The sequence below is a fragment of the Neofelis nebulosa genome, chromosome 14 (assembly GCF_028018385.1).
Source record: "Neofelis nebulosa isolate mNeoNeb1 chromosome 14, mNeoNeb1.pri, whole genome shotgun sequence".
Taxonomy (NCBI): domain Eukaryota; kingdom Metazoa; phylum Chordata; class Mammalia; order Carnivora; family Felidae; genus Neofelis; species Neofelis nebulosa.
Genome location: NC_080795.1, coordinates 12054980 through 12077500, shown reverse-complemented (window position 1 = coordinate 12077500; position 22521 = coordinate 12054980). Strand labels below are relative to the sequence as shown.

Below are 22521 nucleotides of genomic sequence, written 5' to 3'. Positions count from 1 at the left end.
CTTTTTTAGAACTATGTTTGTGTCCTCTCACATGACCCACGAAGGATGACAGGTCTCCCCGGCCTGGCGGTAGTTCCTGGTCAAGAATGAATCAGGCCCGTCAAGCCCCACTGCCACATGCTGGTTTGGATGGAGGCCTATCCAGCGGTGCCATTTTGTGGGAATTGGCACTTAAATGTCTTTGCTCTACGTTTTATTTGCTAAATCTACCGGGGAACTCTCTCTGGCTCATTTAGTTACTGCCTCCTTGCCTATCCCGACACTCCTTATACGACTAGATGGAATCGCGTCATACGTATAATTTCCACCTGTGTACATGCGTTCACCGGGCTATGAGTATAAAATGATGCCAACACCCATCTGATACTGACCGAGCATTTTTGATCGCTGTACTCTGCAATTCACTGACCTCTCACACTAACGATGGCAAGAGACTTCTTCATCTTTTTACTTGGTGAAAGGCGTTGCTCACAGAACTTCAGAACTACATTAGTTTATTAACACATTGCCAGTTGCAACAAGAGAGAATGACAGAAACCGTGAGGTCTGATGCTTTCATTTTCTAAAAGGAGGGTTAAATTTTCTTAGGCTGCTTTGACAGCAACTCCCCAAAGCCTCTTTTAAACTCTAAAACTTATCAGTATGATGCTTGAGTTCCTTGCCTTACAAATTTTTTACTTAATTTTTACGTTATCCATGAAGATGTCTGTCCTTGTTCTGCGATTGTTACTTGGGTTAGAAAAGGGCTGCAGGCTTCTTCAGCAGGATGACTCCTGATCCCGACAGTGCCACCGCCTCCTGAAAACGTGCCTGGCCCTACATCTACAACACGGAACAACAACTCACTGGTGTTGTTCTTCAGTTAGGCGTTTTTGAACTTACGCAATTCAAATTCACTAAACAAAAACAGACAAACAAAATCACAGCTCGCTGCGTTTCAAAAATGTGAGGGATGTCACGATTTTCTAGAGACTTTGCCTGATAGTAGAGATCTCATCTCAAGTGCCTGGCCATCTTGCGCACAGACAGAGGAGGGAGGGTGGCCTCGCAGAGTAAGATTCATTCTCAGAGGACAGGCAAATGTCACTTTGCTCACTTTTCTACTATCGTGTGAGGCTTTAGCCCTTCTAAAAAGGATTTCTTGGTTATACGAGAAAGTTGGCCGACTTTTGTACCAATTACACGTTTCCCAGAAAAATTAAATTCCTAAAATTATCAAAGACACAAAAGTTGGGAGGCAACAGCCTGCAAAGCACTAAACAAGCCGCACCAAAACTTCCCAATTCCCAGTTATTTTTTAAATCCGTATTGAGGACTTTGAAAACGTATCCCCCGATTAAAAATATACATATACACACATACAGATACACATCACGGTTTACTTACAAGTTTTTGTATTTCACGTAGAATTCCTCAACTTCTATCTCCTCTCCAGAGTCCTTCTGCAACAAAAGAAAATTTCAGGCACGTGCTCCAAACCAGCTACCAGAATATTCCGAAAACGATGATTTACTCCCACGTGAACACAAACCAGGGGCGACGAAGGCAGCTGTGGATGTTCTCGAACGGATGAGCACGTCGCGAGCGGCAGGAGGCCGGCGAGATGAAGACTGACGCGCTTCGGCCCGTGCGTGCTACTCGATGTGCTGCAGCTTCTGAGACATGAATCATTTTAACTCCTCCCTAACCACATGCAGCTTCATTCACAACAGCCTGACCCCAAATCGGGCTCTGTGCCAAACCCACAGTGCTAAGTAGACGCCAAGTGCACCATTTTCTCAGGCAGCAGCCAATTAGCAACTGCTCAACTGCTCTCCTGAATGCCATATGTATTATTTTTGGCTGCCTCATGGCAACTTTACATTGTGGGTTTTGTAATGTTTTAAAATATTTAAAAGACATTTATTCCTCCATATAGTTAATAACTCCAAACAAGAAACCATGTAAAACTAAACCTTGTTCTTACGCTGTAATTTCAGTGCATCACTATTCCCAGTTTTAGTTTCACTCAACGGTACAATCAAAATCTCTCCGACAAGATGTCTCACACACACACAGCAGCCAAATAAAATTAACACTCCCACTACTCCACGTAGGTAAGGTTAAAATCGTGATATGCATCGGCCAAACCAAGAGTTCAGCGGTGGGACTACCTAGGCCATCTCCCTTGATCCCACCCTCCGCAGGGTGTGAGGAAGATACCCTCACGTGATATTTTAAGTATCTCTCTCAGTATTTTTTTTCCCCTTTTGCTTTTGGGCTGTTAAGTCATAGTATGTAATTTTCTCCTGGAACATTTGATCAGATAAACCAGGGATATAAAATGTAAACACCACTTATAGATGTTTAGGGATTGCTTTTACACTCTTACAAGAGCACCCGAGCCTGCCTTAAGGGTCACGCTTGGCTAAGCCGCCTCAGAGATGCTGTGAAGAAAATTAAGGCAAGTAGGAACACGGGAGAGGACAAACAAAGGAGCAAAGACTTTTCTACTGGATGACAGGCTGGCACAGGATCTGCTCAAAGAGGCTACAATTTCCCTCAATCCCCCAACGTTGAAACTACTACCGAAGACTGTGAACGTAAACTTTTCTTTGAAACTCTCACATGTATTGCTTAAACCTAAATTGTAAACTGTTCTTCCACCAGCCTAGAAATCAGCAATTAGAAGATAGGATATTCGAGAGTGCGGTCAAAGCCCCTGAGTAGCTGGTTCTAACCTAATCATCTATAAAGGTCATAACCATAAAGCAGCTTTTGAAGCAATTTTCCAGGACGCCATCAATGTCCATAAACTTTCAGTTATCCAAAATGAAAAGGAGTGTTTGCTAGATACCCAGCAACATAAACCTGGAATTAATTTAGAGAGAAATTCTAGTCAATCGAGTGACAGTCCATCTAGGACCCGCCTTACTCTCTTCTAGCCCCGATATTGCACCTTCTGCTCACACATTAGAGCAGTCAACTGAAGATTCCAATCGAAAGGAAGGCCAAGACAAGACAGAAGACAACCAGGGTAAATGGAAAGCCAAGATGAGCCTGGACCTTTTGACACTGCTCATAGCAGATCATGAACTTCAATCCTGGAATGGAATTCAAATGTGTCGTCGACTGCTTTCACTCTTTTGAAGCTAACTGCATTTCTTTCAATTCAGAAAGAGTGCTTCAAAATTATGTATCTTTGAGACGGTAAAAAGACAAGCTTTATCATTTCTAGGCTCTATTATTTTCTGATTTCCTCCTTCCCTATACGGTCTTTTCCCTCTCGTTCTAAATAGTCTCGCCATCCCATAATTTCTAAGTGGGCACCAAAGCACACAGGATTAACTCTGGAACAACAGGGATACTTTCCATTCCGTCTCAATCCTGTTGCCAAAAAGCTCTGACTCACAGCCATCAACTGTCTGTGTCTCTGACGGTCATCAATACCCATTTTCTTGTCATGACTGGCTATTCCTCCAGGAACCTGCAGTGGAGGTGCCTAACGAGAGGGTCTAGAGCTGAGAGGAAGCAATTACGTTCCAAGGCTTCGTGTGGTAGCACTTGGAGCTGGCGCAGAATCCTACTGGGGCTTCTTTCTTTTCCTTTCTTTCTTTCTTTCTTTCTTTCTTTCTTTCTTTCTTTCTTTCTTTCTTTCTTTCTTTCTTTCTTTCCTTGTTTTTTAATTTTTTATTTATTTTTGAGAGAGAGACAGACAGACAAACAGAATGTGGGCAGGGGAAGGGCAGAGAGAGAGGGAGACACAGAACTCAAAGCAGGCTCCAGGCTCTGTCTGAGCTGTCAGCACAGAGCCGGATGCAGGGCTCAAACCCACGAACTGTGAGATCGTGACCTGAGCTGAAGTCAGACGCTTAACCGACTGAGCCACCCAGGCGCCCTTATCAGGGCCTATTTCTTTTGGATATCCCAAATTATAAGCCTGTTCTTCCATTCCCTGACCACACATATTGGATCACCTTCTTGCCCCTTGAACAATGAGTAGGGCTGTTTTACACTCTTTGTTTCATATAAATACAATCCTCCTGACTTCTGCTTTACTAAAAGCAAAACAATTAACAAAAGTAAGTGAATGCGTAAGCCCTTGGGAACACCATTTTAATTATTCACTAACTGGCAGTTTGGCCAGCCTTTGGTGGGAGTGGAAACAGCCCCAACAAACTACCCCCAGGCCCCAACTTTCAGATACCATTCTATATTGGGAATAACCAATGAATAACGGACTCAAAGCACTATTTCTATACATGCGCGCACACACACATACAAAGAACCAGAATATTTATTTCTGAGCCCTCTAAAGCCCTCAAATTTGAGAGCCCTCTAAAGTAATTTAATGTGTTCAATAGACTATTTTTTTAAGTTTATTTATTTATTGGGGGGGGGGGGGGGCGGGGGGGACAGAGAGAATCCCAAGCAGGCTTCTCCTTGTCAGTGCAGAGCCTGACACGGGGCTCTATCTCACAAAACCATGAGATCATGACCTGAGCTGAAATCAAGAGTCAGACGCTTAACCGACTGAGCCCCCAGGTGCCCCTCAATAGAAAATTTTAGAGAACTGTGTATATCTTTTCATTAGACTCTAAAGCTAGCCTATGAAAATCCTTATTATTCATATGAAACTTTAAGTTCCACATATTAAGCCATACTTGTTCCCATCACTCACAGGAACCCAAAACCTCAACCGGGCAATAAACTGACTCCTCTGGCCACCTGGATTCTAGAATAGCAGTCCAGTAAATGATAATCCTGTAGCCTAAAATAATGAATGACCTTTCCCAAGCATTCTATTACTAAATTAAGCAGTCACACTGGAAAACAAAGCTAAACTATAGTGCCAAAAGGGAAAATAATAAGTTGAATAATTTACAGCAGAAAGACAAAGCACCTTGATAAAGATATCAATAAGCAAGGTATGAATCACTTCCTACTTGTGACTCAACCTACTGTATACTCTAGCACAGATACCAAATCATAGTTCACCTTGGGAGAAAATAGGACATAATAAATGCGATGAAGAGTTTTGCCTGCTTTACATACTATTTGTTGTTGTTCTTGGTGGTGGTGGGTTCAGCTAAAGAGGATTAAAACAAATACCCTGGAATTTAAAATAAGCTCTTAAGAAAACATATCATGAGTTAACTTAAAGAAAAATAAAGAATTTCAGGGAATACAGCCAGAATTCACTTTTACAACTATTTTTGACTTTCCGATACAAAAAGGATTTGAATTATTCCCCAAGGACAGATGCCTCCAAGCGGACAGGGCTACAAGACAGGCTAAATGTGGAAAACAAAAGAATTAACCATTGTACAATCCAAAAGTCCTTTTTTTTTTTTTTTTTTTTTTTTTTAAAAAACAAAAAGGGAGAGAGTGCGTGTGCCAGTGGAGGAGAGGGCAGAGACAGAGGGAGAGAGAGACAGAATCCCAAGCACGCTCCACACTCAGGATGGAGCCCGACATGGGGCTCGATCCCACAACCCTGGGATCATCACCTGAGCTGAAATCAAGAGTTGGACGCTCAACCGAGTCACCCAGGCGCTCCAAAAGTCCATGCTTAAATCTACCTCAGAATTCAAACACAAGTATCAACTATATCCCTTTCCACTGGGTCTAACACATATGAATTTGACTTTAGAACAACATACATGCCCGAGCCATCCCGATTAAACACGAGGCGAATTACAGAGGCTCTGCCAGATGAGCTCTGCGTCTGCGTGACTCCATCACAATGGGTCATGCTTCTCAGGCTTCAGTGATGAGGTCAACGGACTTTGAAAAACATTATCTGAGTCCCCACTATGTGTCAGCACCATGTAGGGTAGGCTCTGAGAGCTCACCGCAGGTTTCTACGGTGCTGCCAGGGGGAGATAAAGGTACCTTCTTACAGCTACTCCTTCAATTATTCATGGTAACAGGACACAGACCAGCAGACATAGCTAGAATCCACAGGAAGATCTCAAATTTCCTTTTGTTTCTATTTACCACACTTTTCCCCCAATGTTCATAAAGCTGATAACGAAAGTAACTATTTCAAGAACATTAGTTTAAGAAGTCAGTACCTGCTAAGGTTTGCAATGTTCTTTTTTTTTTTTTTTTTTTTAATTTTTTTTCAACGTTTTTAATTTATTTTTGGGACAGAGAGAGACAGAGCGTGAACGGGGAAGGGGCAGAGAGAGAGGGAGACACAGAATCGGAAACAGGCTCCAGGCTCCGAGCCAGCAGCCCAGAGCCTGACGCGGGGCTCGAACTCACGGACCGCGAGATCGTGACCTGGCTGAAGTCGGACGCTTAACCGACTGTGCCACCCAGGCGCCCCAGGTTTGCAATGTTCTAATTATTTTTTATCGCCCTTTATGAAAAATACCAGTAATGTACAAGCAATTCAATGAGCTCATCTCTTCTTTACTGTAAATCACACCTCAAGGCATGTTTCCCCTTCCAGAGAAATTTTCCATTCATCTTCTCCAACCTAAAATTCCCCAACTCAACAAATATTCCACCCCCATATACACTTAAAGTGAATTTTAATCTCCTATGATAAAACAAACCTGGCTGTCCATAAATGGTAACAATACCTATTTCTAACTGTGGGTACCTACCTTTTAAGGGTAACGAGAAAAGAAAAAGCTGTGAGGTGGGCAAAGCAGAAAGAAAAAGCAATGTCCTACATAATGCATAGTCTAAGTAGCTCTGAATAATAGAGCTAATTATAATTTGCAGCACCCAAACCTGCTGTGTATGCCTGCTGAAGCACTATCAACTGAATGAAAATTAATATATCCCATCCAAACCACATGCTCTTTACTCAAACAAGTCACTTCAATTCTGCAGAGGGGATTATTCCTTAAAGCACATCAAGTATTTAAATTTTACCATATATCTACAAGTCACAAATTAACAGTTCCAGAGTCATTAGCAGGACAAAAATGCAACCTTTCTAATGACTTAAACAGTGCTCATTTCTGCTTGAACAGGGGAGAAATTTGGTTGAAGTTTTATCATTTGGTTCATCAGCGAGGAAACTGTCATGTTCAGAGAGTCGACAGATAGCCATCCTGTATACCCCCCCCCAACCCCCACACTCAACGTGAAAATATCTCGACGTGTCATTCTTGATTATTTTCGTGGAACTAGAGTTGTATATTCTGATACAAATCCACACTCTGGAGAACACAATAGAAAAGGAAACAGTACTGCAACAAACGTAAAGAGAAGCGCCCTGCTGGTGTAATACCATTTTCTAGGGTCTCTGGACAGCAGCTCGTGAAGAGCAAAGATTCCCTCTTTGAGAAGCCTGGGGTCTCACCTCTCTCAATGGGAAGTTACACTCTGTACACAACTCACATTAAAAAAAAAAACACACAACTTATTTTGCATATCAAAAAATGAGCTTGTACTTCCACCTACCTTGAAAGCAAGTAAGAAGAAAGAGCTGCATTTGACAACGACTCAAGCTGAAAGACAGATACCCTGTATCTAAAGGACACCACTTTCTGGAGACACTGGAGATTGTACGTCAGAATGTGGAGATGTAGCTCATCTCGATATCTGTGTAATTCTTCAAACAAAACAAAGCATTTGCTCTAACCGGGCAAGAAGGGAGCTAGCTGGTTGGGATGAAATGAGGAATCTCAATCAGTGGAAGACAATACAGGGTTACTGGACTTCTTTGTCACAGGGTAGATGTGCTCCTCAATGACAAAGTTATCAGACTAGTGACAGGTACCCAGATTTCACCTTTGCAGATCAACACAAATGCTGAAGAATTTTGAAGAATAAGTCATATTATCTTCAAAAATTACACTTTGCACTGACAAAAAAGAGATTAATGAATATTTTAATTGTACATGAAGAAATGTTATGAAAAGTATGAGAAAACACCGACTCACTAAAATGATAAACTTCCATCCTGGGGCGGGGGCGGGGGCGGGGGCGGGCAGGGAACTTCCCTGAGGGAGATGAGAGGTAAATTCATGTTTATGACTTTTATGAATAGTATTTATGAAAAAGGCAGCCTATAACTCTAAAAGCCCTATACATTTCTTTGGCGACTTTTGAGTTTCTTGCCTACTCTAAATCATGTCACAAAGCACTGAATGTCTGATAGATTTCAGTTTCATTTGGGGCTAAATATCCCGAAGTTTTATATTTGGCTAACAAATCAGACAGGATTAGAAATATCACCAGAAGTTTTCTTTTATAATAGTGAATTTTTTTAAAGGAAATTATAAAGCAGAAAATAATTTAAGAGTCCTACATACACCAGAGGTTTTGATCACTCCAAATGGTGCTTACCTGTTTTTTTATTGAACGACTGCTCATGATTTTTTCTACCACTGGACCTTCTGCATCAACAGATTCCTAAAACAAACGAACAAACAAACAAGCAGGCTACATCAATCCAAATGGAAAACATTTCATTCCAAGCCATCAAAACAAGAAATCCTTCCTTTTGCATCTACCTCTGTACGTTTTAAATTCATACCCTTTAAATCATACCCTTTTAGTCGCCGGTGGGAAACAGGATGGTAAAGAACAAGGCTCTTGCTCTCCAGAAAAAGGCAAAAGGAAAATCTGTGTTTATTACTTCATGACTATGTGGTTTAATTACGTGGACTAGCAGGGTCCCTAAAGCCAGAGAGCATTCAGAAACTCCAGCTGCCAAGAGAAAACAATCTCTGCATGACAGCAGTCAAAAATGTAACTTTTCCTCATCTATACCCATGGGGTAAATATCCGCATCATTCTGTTCTCGTAGGCAGCTTTTATCTATGTTGGCCACGTAAAACGTGACGTAACAACTTAACATAGCACAAAGCACCAAATAGAGTAAAAACTGCATCCAATCTACTTTTCAATGGGTTACCAGTTTGTTAACTGAAGTACAGTAATAGGAACAGAGGGGCGTTAAAAAAAAAAAAAAAAAAAAAAAGATCTTTACGATGATCAATCCTACATTACTACCCATATTTTATACAAACTATTTTATCCATCATTTACATTGCACAGAGAATAAAGTATGCCCTGCTGGGTGCTACAAGGCAGTAATTTCATAAAGGGGTTCTGACGGTGCCTAACAGCAGGAGACAAGCTTGAGCGGTTTATTAAAGTCCCAGAAGCTACAGCCCTGAATTCTTCAGAGGTAAATTCAGCCTCCTTGCATCGTAGCTCTGACTCTTCCTCAACACAGACCATTAATTCTCCAAAACTGTATCAAGTTACGTATCATGGGCTTATATAAAAATGAATTTCAGCGAACGGGGCTTTGTGAAAGACACTGCTAAACAACTCATTTCCCACAGCACATTAGCCAACAGTAAATGAATGTTCTCCGGCTCAGAGTCCAAGGCTTCCACGGAGCTTTTGGGACTCCAGCTATCAAGTCTCCAGTCCACCTTCCGCAGCGTGCACAAGAGCCACGCGAACGGGCCGCTGACCTGCTGCTCTGACTGCGAGGTGTTGGAGGGGGAGTCTCTCCCAGCAGCGTCTGCATCATCCGCTTCCTCGTCGGAAATCTTGAACTCCAAGTCTTCCGTGTATCGCTTCCGCTTCACCTGCCTGCTGGAACGTCGCTTCTAAAAACACAAACACAAACACAGACACAAACACACAAACAAAAACAACAAAGCAGGTGTAAAAAGCCATCACTGATGCTCTTTGTAACCTCTCTCGGGATGCTAAGAGATACATTTTAAAAAATTAACCTTCAAGTAGAGCTGATAACCTTATCCCTGTAAGTCACATAAGAAACCGCAGGGGCAATGAACATAATGGAAATGGGAAATCACCACTCCCAGCCACCAGACCTTCAGCTGGGGAATGGGAGGAACAACCAACCTGACTCCTTACTCAGGCAGTGCGCTGCTCAAAAGGGGAACCAATACCGAAGCTGGGCGATGGGTATATAGGGGTTCATTACACTTTTCTATTTTTGTAGGCTTCAAACTTTTTCTAATAGAAGATCCAAAGAAGTGACGACATTAGGAGATAATCAGTAGATTATAAAGTTCTATATAAATACTGAAATGGTATTTCAGAAGGCCATTTAAATAAAAGGCTTGATTTTAAGCTGGGCCCTAAAAGAAACAGACTTTTTGTTCAAAATAATTCTATATTGTTTTGACCTTTTTGGTAAAGAATTAGTTTTGTCAGTTAATTAAAAATGAGGCGAACTGACCTTTCATTAATGTGTGTATTTGGTAAAACCTAACCTGACTGTAAAACGATACATGTGAGTTTTAAACCACTGATAAATATAAGATTACAACTTATAGATGAGTTCATGAAGCACACAGAATAAATAAAAATACTGAGAAATGAACACTTATGAACTTTTTTCTAAGAATTATGAAATAAAACTTCTTAAAGAAGCTTGTGAATTGTAAAGTTGGTCAGTAAGGCAGAGCGAGAGGCAAGCAAGCCCACCCCCCCGCCCCCCTCCCCCCCACCCCGGACCATGTAGACCTAGGAGGAACAAGCAAGGCTGTACGTGGCTCCAGTCAGGACCAAGGAAGCCCAGCACCTTGTCTCAAAGGGTAGGGCTGGCCGAGTTTTGTTTTCTTACGTTTCTGCTCTCTCTGCTCTCAAGAGGGCATCTGAGGTAGCTCACGACACAAACTTGGTTGAATATGACCATCAAATGAGTCGTCTGAGGCTCTGAGCCCTTAGTCCTACACAGCCGTGACTGCAGAGGTGCAGTCCGACTCAAGGGGATGTGGGGTAACATCCTATTAACAGACTTGTTAGTGGTTTAGGCCAGTGGGAGTAGCAGTGGGGGCCAGAGGTTCCTCTTCTGGCCTTCCAGGTCAGCCCTGCCCAGAAGCAATTCCAGGTCAGGGCAGAGCAAGAACCAGCAGGGGTTCTGCCATCTGTGACCCTCCCGACGTCACGGGAGGCAGTTTGACCTTGTGAGCCCTGGAGTTGAGTGCTGAGTTTTTCAGGTAGCCCCGGTTCTCAGTAGGTGACCTGGAACAACTTATTTTGTGGACCTCAGTTGCCTGGTCTGCAGAACGGGATTCATGACAGCTAACTACCTCCTAAGTATTCTGTGAAGATCACATGAGGGAATTAGATCGCATGACAGAACTCACGTAAAGCATTTAGAACAGAGCATGGTACATACTAATTCCAGATGCAATTAGTAGGATTAAAGTCATCATTAGTTAGCTCTACCTTGCCAAAGAAAAATCAGGAAGCACTGGGGCTACAAGGCCAAGCTACCTTGCACATCTTCCTTTCTCTCTACCCAAAGTCGATCCAAGATAACTCCTGGTCTCTCAATCTCTTTAAGATATAAAGGCTGTTATCAGAAACAACATTCTCATTCTGTGACATGTAGCATACTATCTGTATTTCCTTTAATAGGTCAATTTAACTAAATTGCCATGGATTGGTCTGTATTTTCATCTTGTTTGTCATTACCGTAAGGGGAGGAACGTGCCACTAATGACGCATCTGTGATGTTTTGTCAGGTTTCCCTGGTCGGGGCCACGTCGAGGTATCCTTCCAGCCCCAACAACTAAATGCCCTCAGCTAGAATCTGAGACAAAGCCACTTCATACCAAAGCTCACTACTGAAGAAATGTTCCACTACAATAAAACAGGAAGCTTTTCTTTTTTGGAATAGAAATCTATGACTGGTGGGTATAACTTTCTTAGCTATGGAAGCTTCTCCTCGCATAGCTTGGTGTTACAAATGTGTGCAGCGGTGATGGGGTTCGTTGGTAGTGGACACGAGGCCACTTCCTAAGAGCGAAAACCCTCAAAATACAATTACAGCTCCATTTTCTGAAAATTTTCCATGGAGCTATGGCGTCTCTACCTTCTAAGTAATAATTGATCTTAAGTTCATTAATTTTGGGTATCAAGAGTCCTTTTACAATTCCCCAACATGAAATTAATATATGACATAACATGCTTCTCTTATGGTCTGTTAAACGGTTATCTGAAAGAGTTCTGTGAGATCAAAATGTAAGCGTTCCCTTTAAACCACACCTCAAAACGTCTGAATTGACACTATCTGAATTGACCTATTATTTTATGGGTCAGCTTGTTAAACTTGATTGCTTGAGAAAAGCTACATACAGTTAAAGCAGCCATACTCAAAGAGAAGATTTCAATGTGTTTCCACGATCTCTGTTGTAGTATTTGGTGACACAATTTTGAGTTAAAATGATACGGCATTTACTGGTTTAAACAAATCAATCACGGAACTTTAAACCCTTCATGCATATCCTACCGGAAGAAACAACAAACAGCAGTAAGCATCACTTCCTGTGTCAGAGACACAGAGAAAAACCTGCCTGCAAAGTCAGATCTTCTTGTGTGGTTGCTTGTATTAGCTACTAAACCCCTAACAGTTAAGCACTAGCCAATTAGAAAGCATACACTAATGTTCATTTGAGTTGAGTTTTTCTGTAACTGAAATGCAGAAGAAAAAAAAAAATTAGTACTTCCTAAAGTCCAATGGAGTCTCTATTAATACAAATACTTTTAAGAAACAGCAGCGATATTTGTGAGAGAACAAGGGAATTTTCTTGACCTGTGTGAATAAATCTTCTTAATGTTGTCTAAATACTACTGTCAGAAAGGTCCTAGTTTAGGCAAACACGATTCAGGAAAAAAAGACCCTTGAGCATAAACATACAATGCAAAATCATTAAAATACTTTAGTTTAAAAGTCCTCAAGCAATTAAAAGATGCCCACTTACCTTGCCTATCTTTTCAGTGACGTATGAAAGGAAAAGCACAAAATTAACCCCAACTGCCAGAGGTGTCCCAGGTTAGTTACAGACCCACACCAAACCACACCGCACTCGTCCACACTCGCGCTCTCTTTCCGCTCCCTTTCAGGCCCTCTTAGCCTAAGCCATTCTGTGACATTACAGCTACCAGGGAGTTCGACTGAAAAACAAACAGACTGGCAAAACAAAAACAAAAACCAACCCTGTCTGACATTCTTTAGAATAGAGCTGCACGCTGCCAAAAAAAAAATTTTTTTTTTCTAACTTTCAAGCAAACTGGTACAGGTGTAGGTAGCCAGTGCTTAGTGTGGACTGAGTGATCAGAAGAGGCAAGCAGGCCGTTAGGGGCCGACTTCTATTCTAGCAGGACTCCTCAGTGACTGCTCCATGATAACTCAGATGTCATTCACAGAAGTGACATTCCTAGCCATCCCAGTGGACCGCACTGGCATGCTTCCAGAGAATGTAACAAGGAAATAATTTTTAACGGTCACGTGCAGGGACTCTTACCTTATAGTCCAATCAGGGAAGGCAGTGCACTCTACACACAAGAGCCTAAAGTCCTAATGCTTATTTCGGTTTTTCAACTGCTTCCTATAGAATTCTCCAAAAGTCAGGAGAATCTAACACTGGAAAGTTCTGCACAATTGCCATCCAGAGGGTCACTAACTTGTTCACAGAAACTGGATTATTACATGACTAAATGTCTCAACTCTGGCCACCGGATGTCAGAACACTTAAGACGAGCTACAGATTACATGTTGGTTTCTTGTTCTGCAAAATAAAAGAATTGACAGGCAACCAAACTTCAGAGAAAATCAGAAATGTGAAGGAAGCTTTAAGTGAACGAGTATCTTAACAATACGCTAACACTAATATACACATAAACAGCGGAAGGGACGCTTGGCAGAAGTAAATGAAGATACTCAGCTTTATCTATCCCGGAGTCAAAGATGACAAACCCGAGACGTCAGGAGTTTAATTTCGTGTTGGCCCCCTAGCTCTCACTGCTATGGATGTGATGTTCCAGACAACAATAAAGCCATCTTTAAAGCAGCTCTATAACAAAGACAGGGGAGGTCTGGCGTACTTGGTGTGCGGCTAAAGTTACCCATGCTAAATAACCAAGGCTTGGGGTCAGAATGATGGTATTACCTGAACACCTGGGTCCTCATCTTCTTCAGGAGGAGGAGATGCTGGGGGCGTTTTGTCTAAGTCTGAATTTTCAGAACCTTCTGTTTTTCCCTTGTTGACCTTTTTCTTCAAAGCACTTGCTTCTGAATCAGGTTTCTTATTACTAGAATTCAAAGTGGATCACTTAGTGTTCACTTTTTAATGAGGTTTTCCACATGCCCCATGCCTTATATTTCCCACATTAATATCCCGAAAGTATCGATGACAACTGATAAATCAATGCGTGTTGGCCACTTACAGTTAAATGGCACTCTCAATTAAGTTTTTATGGCAAAACCCCATACTGATGACCTTTGGCAAATACCTGACCTAATTAAAGAGAAATTTCATGCAAAAACTCCCAATACCACACAGAGTACATTTGTTATCTAGACAATGCAAAATCCCTGCCAGTACACCAAACCACAGTGAAAAATCAGATTAAGAAGTCGTTTTGCTATCAAATTTTTAAGGCACAGGATACGTTTTGTTTTGTTTTGTTTTTGAACGTCAAGGAAAACTAGACCATAATGATCATTTCTTTGTGTCTCTTGCAGAGAGTTTTAAAACTCCTATTTAAGCCCTTTTTATAACCAACACTGCTAGGTGTCCTCCATTATGTCACCCAGCTACATTATTATCTGACGACAGCCTCTTAAAATATAACAAAACATATGGCAATTTCCTGTTCTACATGATTTTACTTAATGCTGTTTTCTTAATTTAAAATAAGCTTCATTTTGGTGCTGGGCATTTTTCTGAGAGAGTCACAGTAGCCTTTTTTTTTTTTTTTTTTCCCCAAAGCTAGGTCTCTGAAATACAAAAATACAGCAAAAACGACCCCAATAATTAAAGTGCATGTTCCACAGTATGTTTCTGCCAGACGTTAACAGGATTGGAATGTTACATAAGTCAAAAGACGTGAATGAACCTTGAGAAAATATTTTTTTTTTTTTAATTTAACTTTACCATTGGCTTCAAAACCTTTATGTGACATTCTTTTAGAATGTACGCGTAGTGCTACTTCCCATTCCAATTTCCAAACCGGACCCAAGGTTTTCTAATATTAATTATCATGTTTTGCAACGTTTAAAATAACCAAACCTCAGTAATGGTTATATTTTTCTATTTCTAGAAACCATAAAATTCTAATAAATTTGAAAACACGGTATTTTAAAAACCTTTAAAAAGTTTATTTATGAAACTTCATGAATTCCCAGAAAAGTGTGCTGACAGAGTGCATTAAACAGCATATTTTCTCAGCCTCAGCTACTACAAAAGACACCAAGACGTCTCTATGCTTTCATTTAAGTAAAGCACATGTCACGTAAAATATTTCAAAAGTATGTTAGCATAATAAAGTCTCCATCACCCGCCTAAAACGTATCTTAGTAACGAATAAAATATTTGGTAGTCCCAAACTAGTTATTTTTAAATACTCAGACCCCGTTTTATTTTGTGAACGTTTTAGCAGGGTAAATAGCCACGTAAGGAAATAACTCACAAGAATTCAAGATTAGAGCAAACGGCAGTTAGGTTTAAAGAGTTCTTTTAATTTAAAAAAATTTTTAAAAGGCAGTGTCCTAAAAACTTGAAGTCCCCAAAGATCCATGGAAAGAATAATATTTTTTAAATTAAAAAAAAAATCCATACAACAGTTCCTCATCCAACTGTCCTAGTGTTTACGCTACACATGGACAGAAGTCTCCCCTACTATGAGGCTCCATTTCCAGCATTTATTTCCGCTCTAACTGCCACAAATTATACAATACTACAGCTGAACGCTGGGCCCCTTTCCTTTCATCTGCACGCCAAGAGCAATCAGATTACCCTGGTAACCAGCGGTCACATGACCAGCACCTGCTCTTTTGGCTGGATGCCACTGACTAAAGCCATCTGCTTCCCTCAATCAGCTTTCAAACATTCTCAACACCTGCGCTGCAGTGTTTTGTGGTTTCTTTTATCAAATCAGTGCAAAACTGCTTCCAAAACTTTACATATTTCTCAAATTTGTTTAAATCAGAGGTAGGCCTGTCACAGAGTTGAACCACTGCCAGGTAAAGTAAGTCGGCAGCCAGTGCCTTTCACCGTGACCTCTCTGCACCAGAGCGAGGTACACAGTTTAATTTAGTGGGGTTACCGCACCCTGTGTGAACTATCCTATAGGAGTAAAAAGGCTTACTGTCTTAAAGCCGCCAGAGCCCAGGTTTGCTGAAATATCAATTTGCTGAAGGAGAGAAGCGCTAATGATTTTCCAACTGCCCTGCCCATGAATGAACTGCGTGGAACCTCCAAGGCTGCTAAAAGTCAGACAAGACCTCTCCAAATGCTCAGGGGAAAAAAAGCCTGTAGCCAAGGGAAGCACTCATCCCAGATCTGATTACCGAAAGATTTCCAAACTCATTAGACCTTGCACTATTAACGTTGCTCAGAGACAGGTAAGCACTTGCATGCTGACACCTTCTCGTGACATCAACACACAAATCAAAAGCGTGCCAAGAAGTCAAAAAAGCTACAAAACCTTCAATGTCCACCCAAAGACATCACAACCAAGGACAAGATAAAGTCATGTTAATTAAATTGCCTTTGCTACTGCTTTGCAATCCGCTAATCTGGATTTTCAACTAAGTGTTACATTGCAACTGCTTTGTCTCAAGAAAACTAAGGTCAGGATTTTTCTTTTAACAAATGAGGGTAATACAGACTGTGGGTTAGGCTGATGTGCGTCAGACACACCTTAGCTCAAGTTCCAACTCTGTCACGTATCACCTGTCTGTCTGTGACCCTGAACAAATCACTTCATTTCCCCGAGCCTCAGTTTCTCATCGGTAAGATGAGGTCAGTAATTCTATCTTTCTCCAAGATTCGTTATGAGGTTTAAATGAGATAATGGATGAAAACGTTGGCGGTATGTGACACAAATGCCAGTATTCACACACACATCTGGAGGGCAAGCAGCTGGGAACGCATTCGGGGATGCCTGGGAACGTATTCTCTGGTGTGGCTCAGACCCACTCGGGCTGAATCCACTGCAGACTCGGAGACAGAACCCCACTGCACCAAAGACCGTTTCCTCTAAAGCAACACGAGTAGAAGCAAAGTCCTTTATCCACAGTCCCCAGCACAAGCTGGGAGGACAAACAAGCAGACGATCCCAAGGGCCACTCCCCTCCGTGGCCACTGCTTTAGTTCAGGCAGGTGTCATTTCCCACCTGGCCTGTTACAACCGCCTCCCCGCTGCCTCGTCACCCTCGTGATCCACAGGCTGGGTCACCCGCTATCAGACTGCCGAGGAAAGGACACACGTGCTACCTCCACGGTCGCTATTTAATTTAAATCTCTAACATTCAGAGCTAGTCTTTTATAATGCCAAAGCCAAAACGTGGCCATACAAACATTCCTCTCCCAAATTATAATTTGGAAAGCTGGCAGGCACGCATGGGGCAGCTCTTCCAGCTGGGGGTAAGAGAATGTTATTAATAAGAAACATCCCTCGAGCGGACACTACAATGTTGAGAATGGAGCCACTGAGCTGCTTGGCACAGACACAGAACCTCCGACAGCTGCCGTGATGGCCACTCGCGCGGGTTTAGCCGATGCTGGCCTCCACGTGGTGACCTCCCGGAGGGAGGACCCCAAGGGGTGGGGGGTGGGGGTGCTTTCTAATTCTAGCCCTAACTGGCCTCAGCCCCGGAGACATGGTGCCTCCCCCGGACCCGCTCCACCTCCCGCACTTCCTACTTCAGGGACATGGCACTGCCACCAGAACGTCACCTACAAATCCACCCTCCATGCACCAGCACAGCGACCAGCTAAAACGTAAACCTGACTGCGCCATCCTGCTTCAAGTCCGATCTACACAATGACGTCTGAGAGTCCGCACCGGCCTGCAAGGCCCTCTGCGATGTTTGCAACTGGCAACGTTGTGTTTCCACTTTCCTCGCACCCCAAACCCTCCGCACCCTCTACGTGCAGACACACAGAATGTGCTCACTAACGGGCACACCTGCCTCTTCCACCTCCGTTCCCCTCCCGGCTCCATCTATGGCTCTGCAAGACTCAGCTAGGCCATCGCTCATTCACGAGAAGCCTCACTCCACCTACGTGAAGGAAGGTACTCTGCACAAGAGGTATTTAAAACACACAGAATACGGTGGGAGCACTACCACAATGAACTGAAACCAAAGCTGTGTGTGTGTGTGTGTGTGTGTGTGTGTGCATGAGTGTATGTCTTTCTCCAACTATCACATAGGCTCAAAAGAGGAAGAAATGTGTCTTATTTATCTTTGCTTTCCTAGTGCCTGGTCAGGTAGGTGCCTTATCAATTTTAGCAGATCGATTTAACTGCACAACACAAGTTAAGAGCGACAACAACAACAAACACATATACGGCCCTTACCAGGCACTACTCAAAAGTGCTTTTCTCATTAACTCGTTGAAGAAAACCCGACGCAGATTCTGTCTTCATGAGGAGACACCTACGAAGCTCAGTGAAATGGGATTAACACGCTACCCAAACAGAGTGAGACGCAGCACGTTTGCAAAACCGATACATCTCTGTACTTCTCCTCCCTGCTCATACAGTTCTTTCATTTCCTCAGCCTTATCTCCCACCGTGGCTGGTGTCACCGAGATACAGAGCCACCCACTCCTGAAGCTAGACAAGCCCTTCCAACCTTGGAGGAAGCACATTTTCTGGGAATGGTGCTAGCAGTCTGAAGGGCCACTGTCCCTCCACCAGCTCTATTCCATTTCACATTTTATCACGAGAGCGGGTCATACTGGTGGGCAGCTGGATGTGCTCAGGGTCCATAGCTTAGTGACATTTAGGTCACCTCTGCTAGACCAGGCTCTGAAGTGCTGCAATTGCCCCCAATGTGATCCAAACATATGCCTTTAAAAAAAAAAAAAAAAAAAAAAAAAAAAAAGTATTTATTCTGAGAGAGAGAGAAATAGAGCACGGCAAGGGCAGAGAGAATCCCGAGCATGATCCACATTGCCAACACGGAGCCCGACGAGGGGCATGATCTCAGGAACCGAGAGATCGAGACCTGAGCCGAGATCAAGAGTCAGACACTTAACCAAATGAGCCACCCAGGCGCCCCGAAGCATAGGCCATCTTGACGAGAACACTGAGAACCCAAACTCTGTATTCAGAGAATACACGTCATACGGAGGGCTGTGCTAAGGCCATCCCATACCCTTTACGAAAGGGTTCGTATTCAGCTTTTAAGAGTCTACAATGAAGGGCTAAGTGACAGTACCTGAAATGGGGTCCCATCAACTCCTTCCACCTAAGACACAGCACATAGACAACTAATTCTTTTTGGTGAAAAAGAGTACGGGCTTTTTAAACAAGTAAGGGCCAGAACTTACTAGAAATCCAGCTAGCTGCCCTGACCTACTGCAAAACAGAATGCAGTCACACACTGATCAGCATCAACATTAAGGACCCAAACAGAAAGGTAGTTTGAAAAGGAACCGTATTGTGGAAGCACCTGTGATGAGAATACAGCCAATGAAGAGGTCTGGACAGCAGGAGGGGGGCCCTCAGACAGATCCTGCAGATGGGGTGATTCCCACCACACTGGGGAAAACCAACCTTGAGGCCGGGGTCCTGAAGGTTAATCGGATTTTTCAGAGGCTCAGGCCAAAATGTCATCTTTTAGAAGAAGAGTAAAAAGTGCTGCAATGTATCCTTATATTTTACATGCTTAAAAGGTTTTTAAATGAAGAACTGAAGCTAATGAAGGAGAAGAGGGAGAGAGACGTTCCCGGCACAGGAGGTCTGCAATGTGTCGCGATTCTGAAAGATCCGGCGGCTGCCATGATAAAAACTGTAATAAGCTGTTAGGATCAAGGGCCCAATGGTGGTAGAGAGAAGAGCATCGAGCCTCTCAGCTTGAGTATAGAATTTTCCTCTAAGTTTTTAAAAAACGTTTTTTTTTTGAGTGTATTTATTTTGAGAGAGAGAGAGACAGCACGAGCACGAGCTGTGGAGGGGCAGAGAGAGACAGAGAGAGAGAGAGAATCCAGAGCGGGTTCTGCACTGCCAGCACGGAGCCCAGTATGGGACTTGAACCCACGAACTGTGCACCAGAGCTGAAAGCAAGAGTTGGACACTTAACTGACTGAGCCCCTCCTCTAAGTCTGTAAACAATGAGAAAGAAACTTAAAAGAGAAAGAAGCAAAATAAAAAAGAGACAAGATAAAGTACTAAAAGCTGAAAAATATCAATTAAGGCAACATAAAGTGGGACACATCATCCAGTAAAATCAACCCAACAAAACAAAACAAAAATTTTAAGGTCCTAAGATGAAAACTTGTTTTAATGGCTACACTAGAATGTAATAAAATGCAGGTAATAGAATAAACTGATGATGACAGAGACAGAGCAAACCCTGAGCAACAGACAGGACACACAAAAGCCAACTCCTCGCCGCGAGGGCAAAGGCCCAGGAGCACTCGGGACACTGGTCCAAACGTGTGAGATGCTCCACGGGGCCACCTTGGGCAGAGAGCTCCCGGGCGGGATGGCGGGATGGGAGCAAGACCCTCGCCCTGCCCCCTGGGCCCGTCTGCCCCCGGCACAGTCAGCCTGCAGGTGCTGAGCCGCCCAGCCTGGGGCCGAATACTTCACTCCAAGCAGGTGCCCTGCCACCACAGCCCCTAAACCCCACCCGTAAGTTCTTCACCCTACTCTCCTGGTTGAGAAAGAGAAAGAAGAGTTGAGAAGAGAAAAAGAGAAAGGAGGGGTGGGGGGGATGCTATTTTACTTCTGAACAACAAGCGTATGATTTCAATGACAAATTAATAGGCTTTTTTTTTTAAGTTCTCTGAAAGTGACTGGATGGAACACCTCTAAGACACTTAATTTAATCTAAATTGTTACCTTAAATAGCTCTTCTAGCATCAAGTACTCCTAAAGTACATTAACTATGCTAAATTTTTAGGAAGGAAAGAACAAAGAAAGTTAGATACAGAAACCTAATTTGCTTTCATTTAAAATGAAAGTATATTGCAAACAGTCATCACGCCTCATCTTTTCATTTTATAATCAGACTTTCCAAGGATGAAGAAACTGAGGGTCAGACAGGCTACGTGCTCAGCCCAGGAAGTTGCACTGCTAAGACTGTAGCCAAAAGCTGTCTGGTTCCAGAGCCCACATTTGAGTCCTGGGACTGATCCGAAGGCATCTTCTTCGTGAGATCTCCCTAGGAGTCCGGTGCCGGCCTGGCCTTTAGGGGTATCCTTCAGGCCTCAGAAATGTTTCCTGCTGAATGTGTTCTGTGACTTGGGACGATCGCTGGCTAGCCTTATAACATAACCCTGTCCTGAGGATAGCTACTGGGTTGCCCCCTTCTTAAAGAAGACTGTGGAAGGAAGGAAGGAAGGAAGGAAGGAAGGAAGGAAGGAAGGAAGGAAGGAAGGAAGGAAGGAAGGAAGGAAGGGAGAAAGGGAGGGAGGGAGGGAGGAAGAAAGGGAGGGAGGGAGGGAGGAAGGAAGGAAGGAAAGGAGGGAGGGGAGGGAGGGAAGGGAGGGGAGGGAGGGAAGAAGGAAGGGAGGAAGGGAGGAAGGGAGGAAGGGAGGGAGGGAGGGAGGAAGGAAGGAAGGAAGGAAGGAAGGGAAAGAAAGATAGAAAGCTCTCCTGAAAAGAGCCAAATCCATTTTTAATAACGAATGTACTCTTTTTTAAAATGCCTATTTATCTTGAGAGAGAGAGAGAGCAAGCAGAGGAGGACAGAGAGAGACGGGGGGAGAGGGAGAATCCCAAGCAGGCTCCACACTGCCCGTGTGAAGCCCAAGGCGGGGCTGGACCTCACGGACTATCAGATCGTCACCTGAGCCGAAATCGAGAGTTGGACACGTGATCGGCTGAGCCACCCAGGTGCTCCAACAACAAATATATTCGGAGCGGGGGTGAGGGGGGGTGGGGGGGGGGTGTAAAAACGACTCATCCTTCAGTCAAGAATTCTCACTGAAAATCTAAAGGCTACAGAATTTTATGGATTATGGATCGAATTAAGATCTGCCAGTAACATGGAAAAGAAGTCTAGTTGGCGAATACGTTCTCTCATCGCAGAAGCTCAACACAAACATTAGCCACCCGGCACCGTGGCACAACACAGACCTGAGCACATCGGGCGTCACAGGAGTGAGGCAGAAAGCACACCCTCTGACTACAGGGTGCTCTTCAAGCGCCGAGCGGGAGGCTCACGGGTGGCTGCTTGTGCCACATTCCAAGACGCTGCTCCTGCTGATGCACAGCATCCCCATGACTCAGGAAGGGGGACACTGGGCTAACTTGGGCAGCTAGAACCACGCTCCCTAGGTTCCCTAGATCTTCTCGGATCTGCCAGCGTGGCCGGTACGACAAACGAGACACGCCGCTCACCCCACATTTTAATAGCTGCCACCTACCTGCAGGGAGGTAGGGGACAAGGCAGAGCAAATGGTGAAACCAACGAGGAGGAAATAGCACCACCCACCCCTAACAGGAGAAGCCCAAGGACCACGACATTATACTGTTCGTGCAGAAATCAGGGCTACTCACACATAATTAGTACTCTCGTGGAAGTTCACATCAAAATAAAGAAGAAGAATGGGG

General features: G+C 43.4%; 1 protein-coding gene across 4 annotated transcripts in view; it reads right to left on the bottom strand.

Moving 5' to 3' along the window:
* The window catches only part of CHD7 (chromodomain helicase DNA binding protein 7), a 192530-nt gene that overhangs the window by 57048 nt on the left and 112961 nt on the right, over positions 1 to 22521 (bottom strand). For all 4 annotated transcript variants that reach the window (XM_058699659.1, XM_058699662.1, XM_058699661.1 and 1 more), the window contains exons 4-7: positions 13896 to 14037; positions 9435 to 9572; positions 8293 to 8358; positions 1387 to 1442 (exon numbers count right to left, since the gene is read on the bottom strand). In XM_058699659.1, the coding sequence (XP_058555642.1) occupies positions 1387 to 1442; positions 8293 to 8358; positions 9435 to 9572; positions 13896 to 14037 (402 nt within the window). The remainder of the gene's footprint in view (positions 1 to 1386; positions 1443 to 8292; positions 8359 to 9434; positions 9573 to 13895; positions 14038 to 22521) is intronic.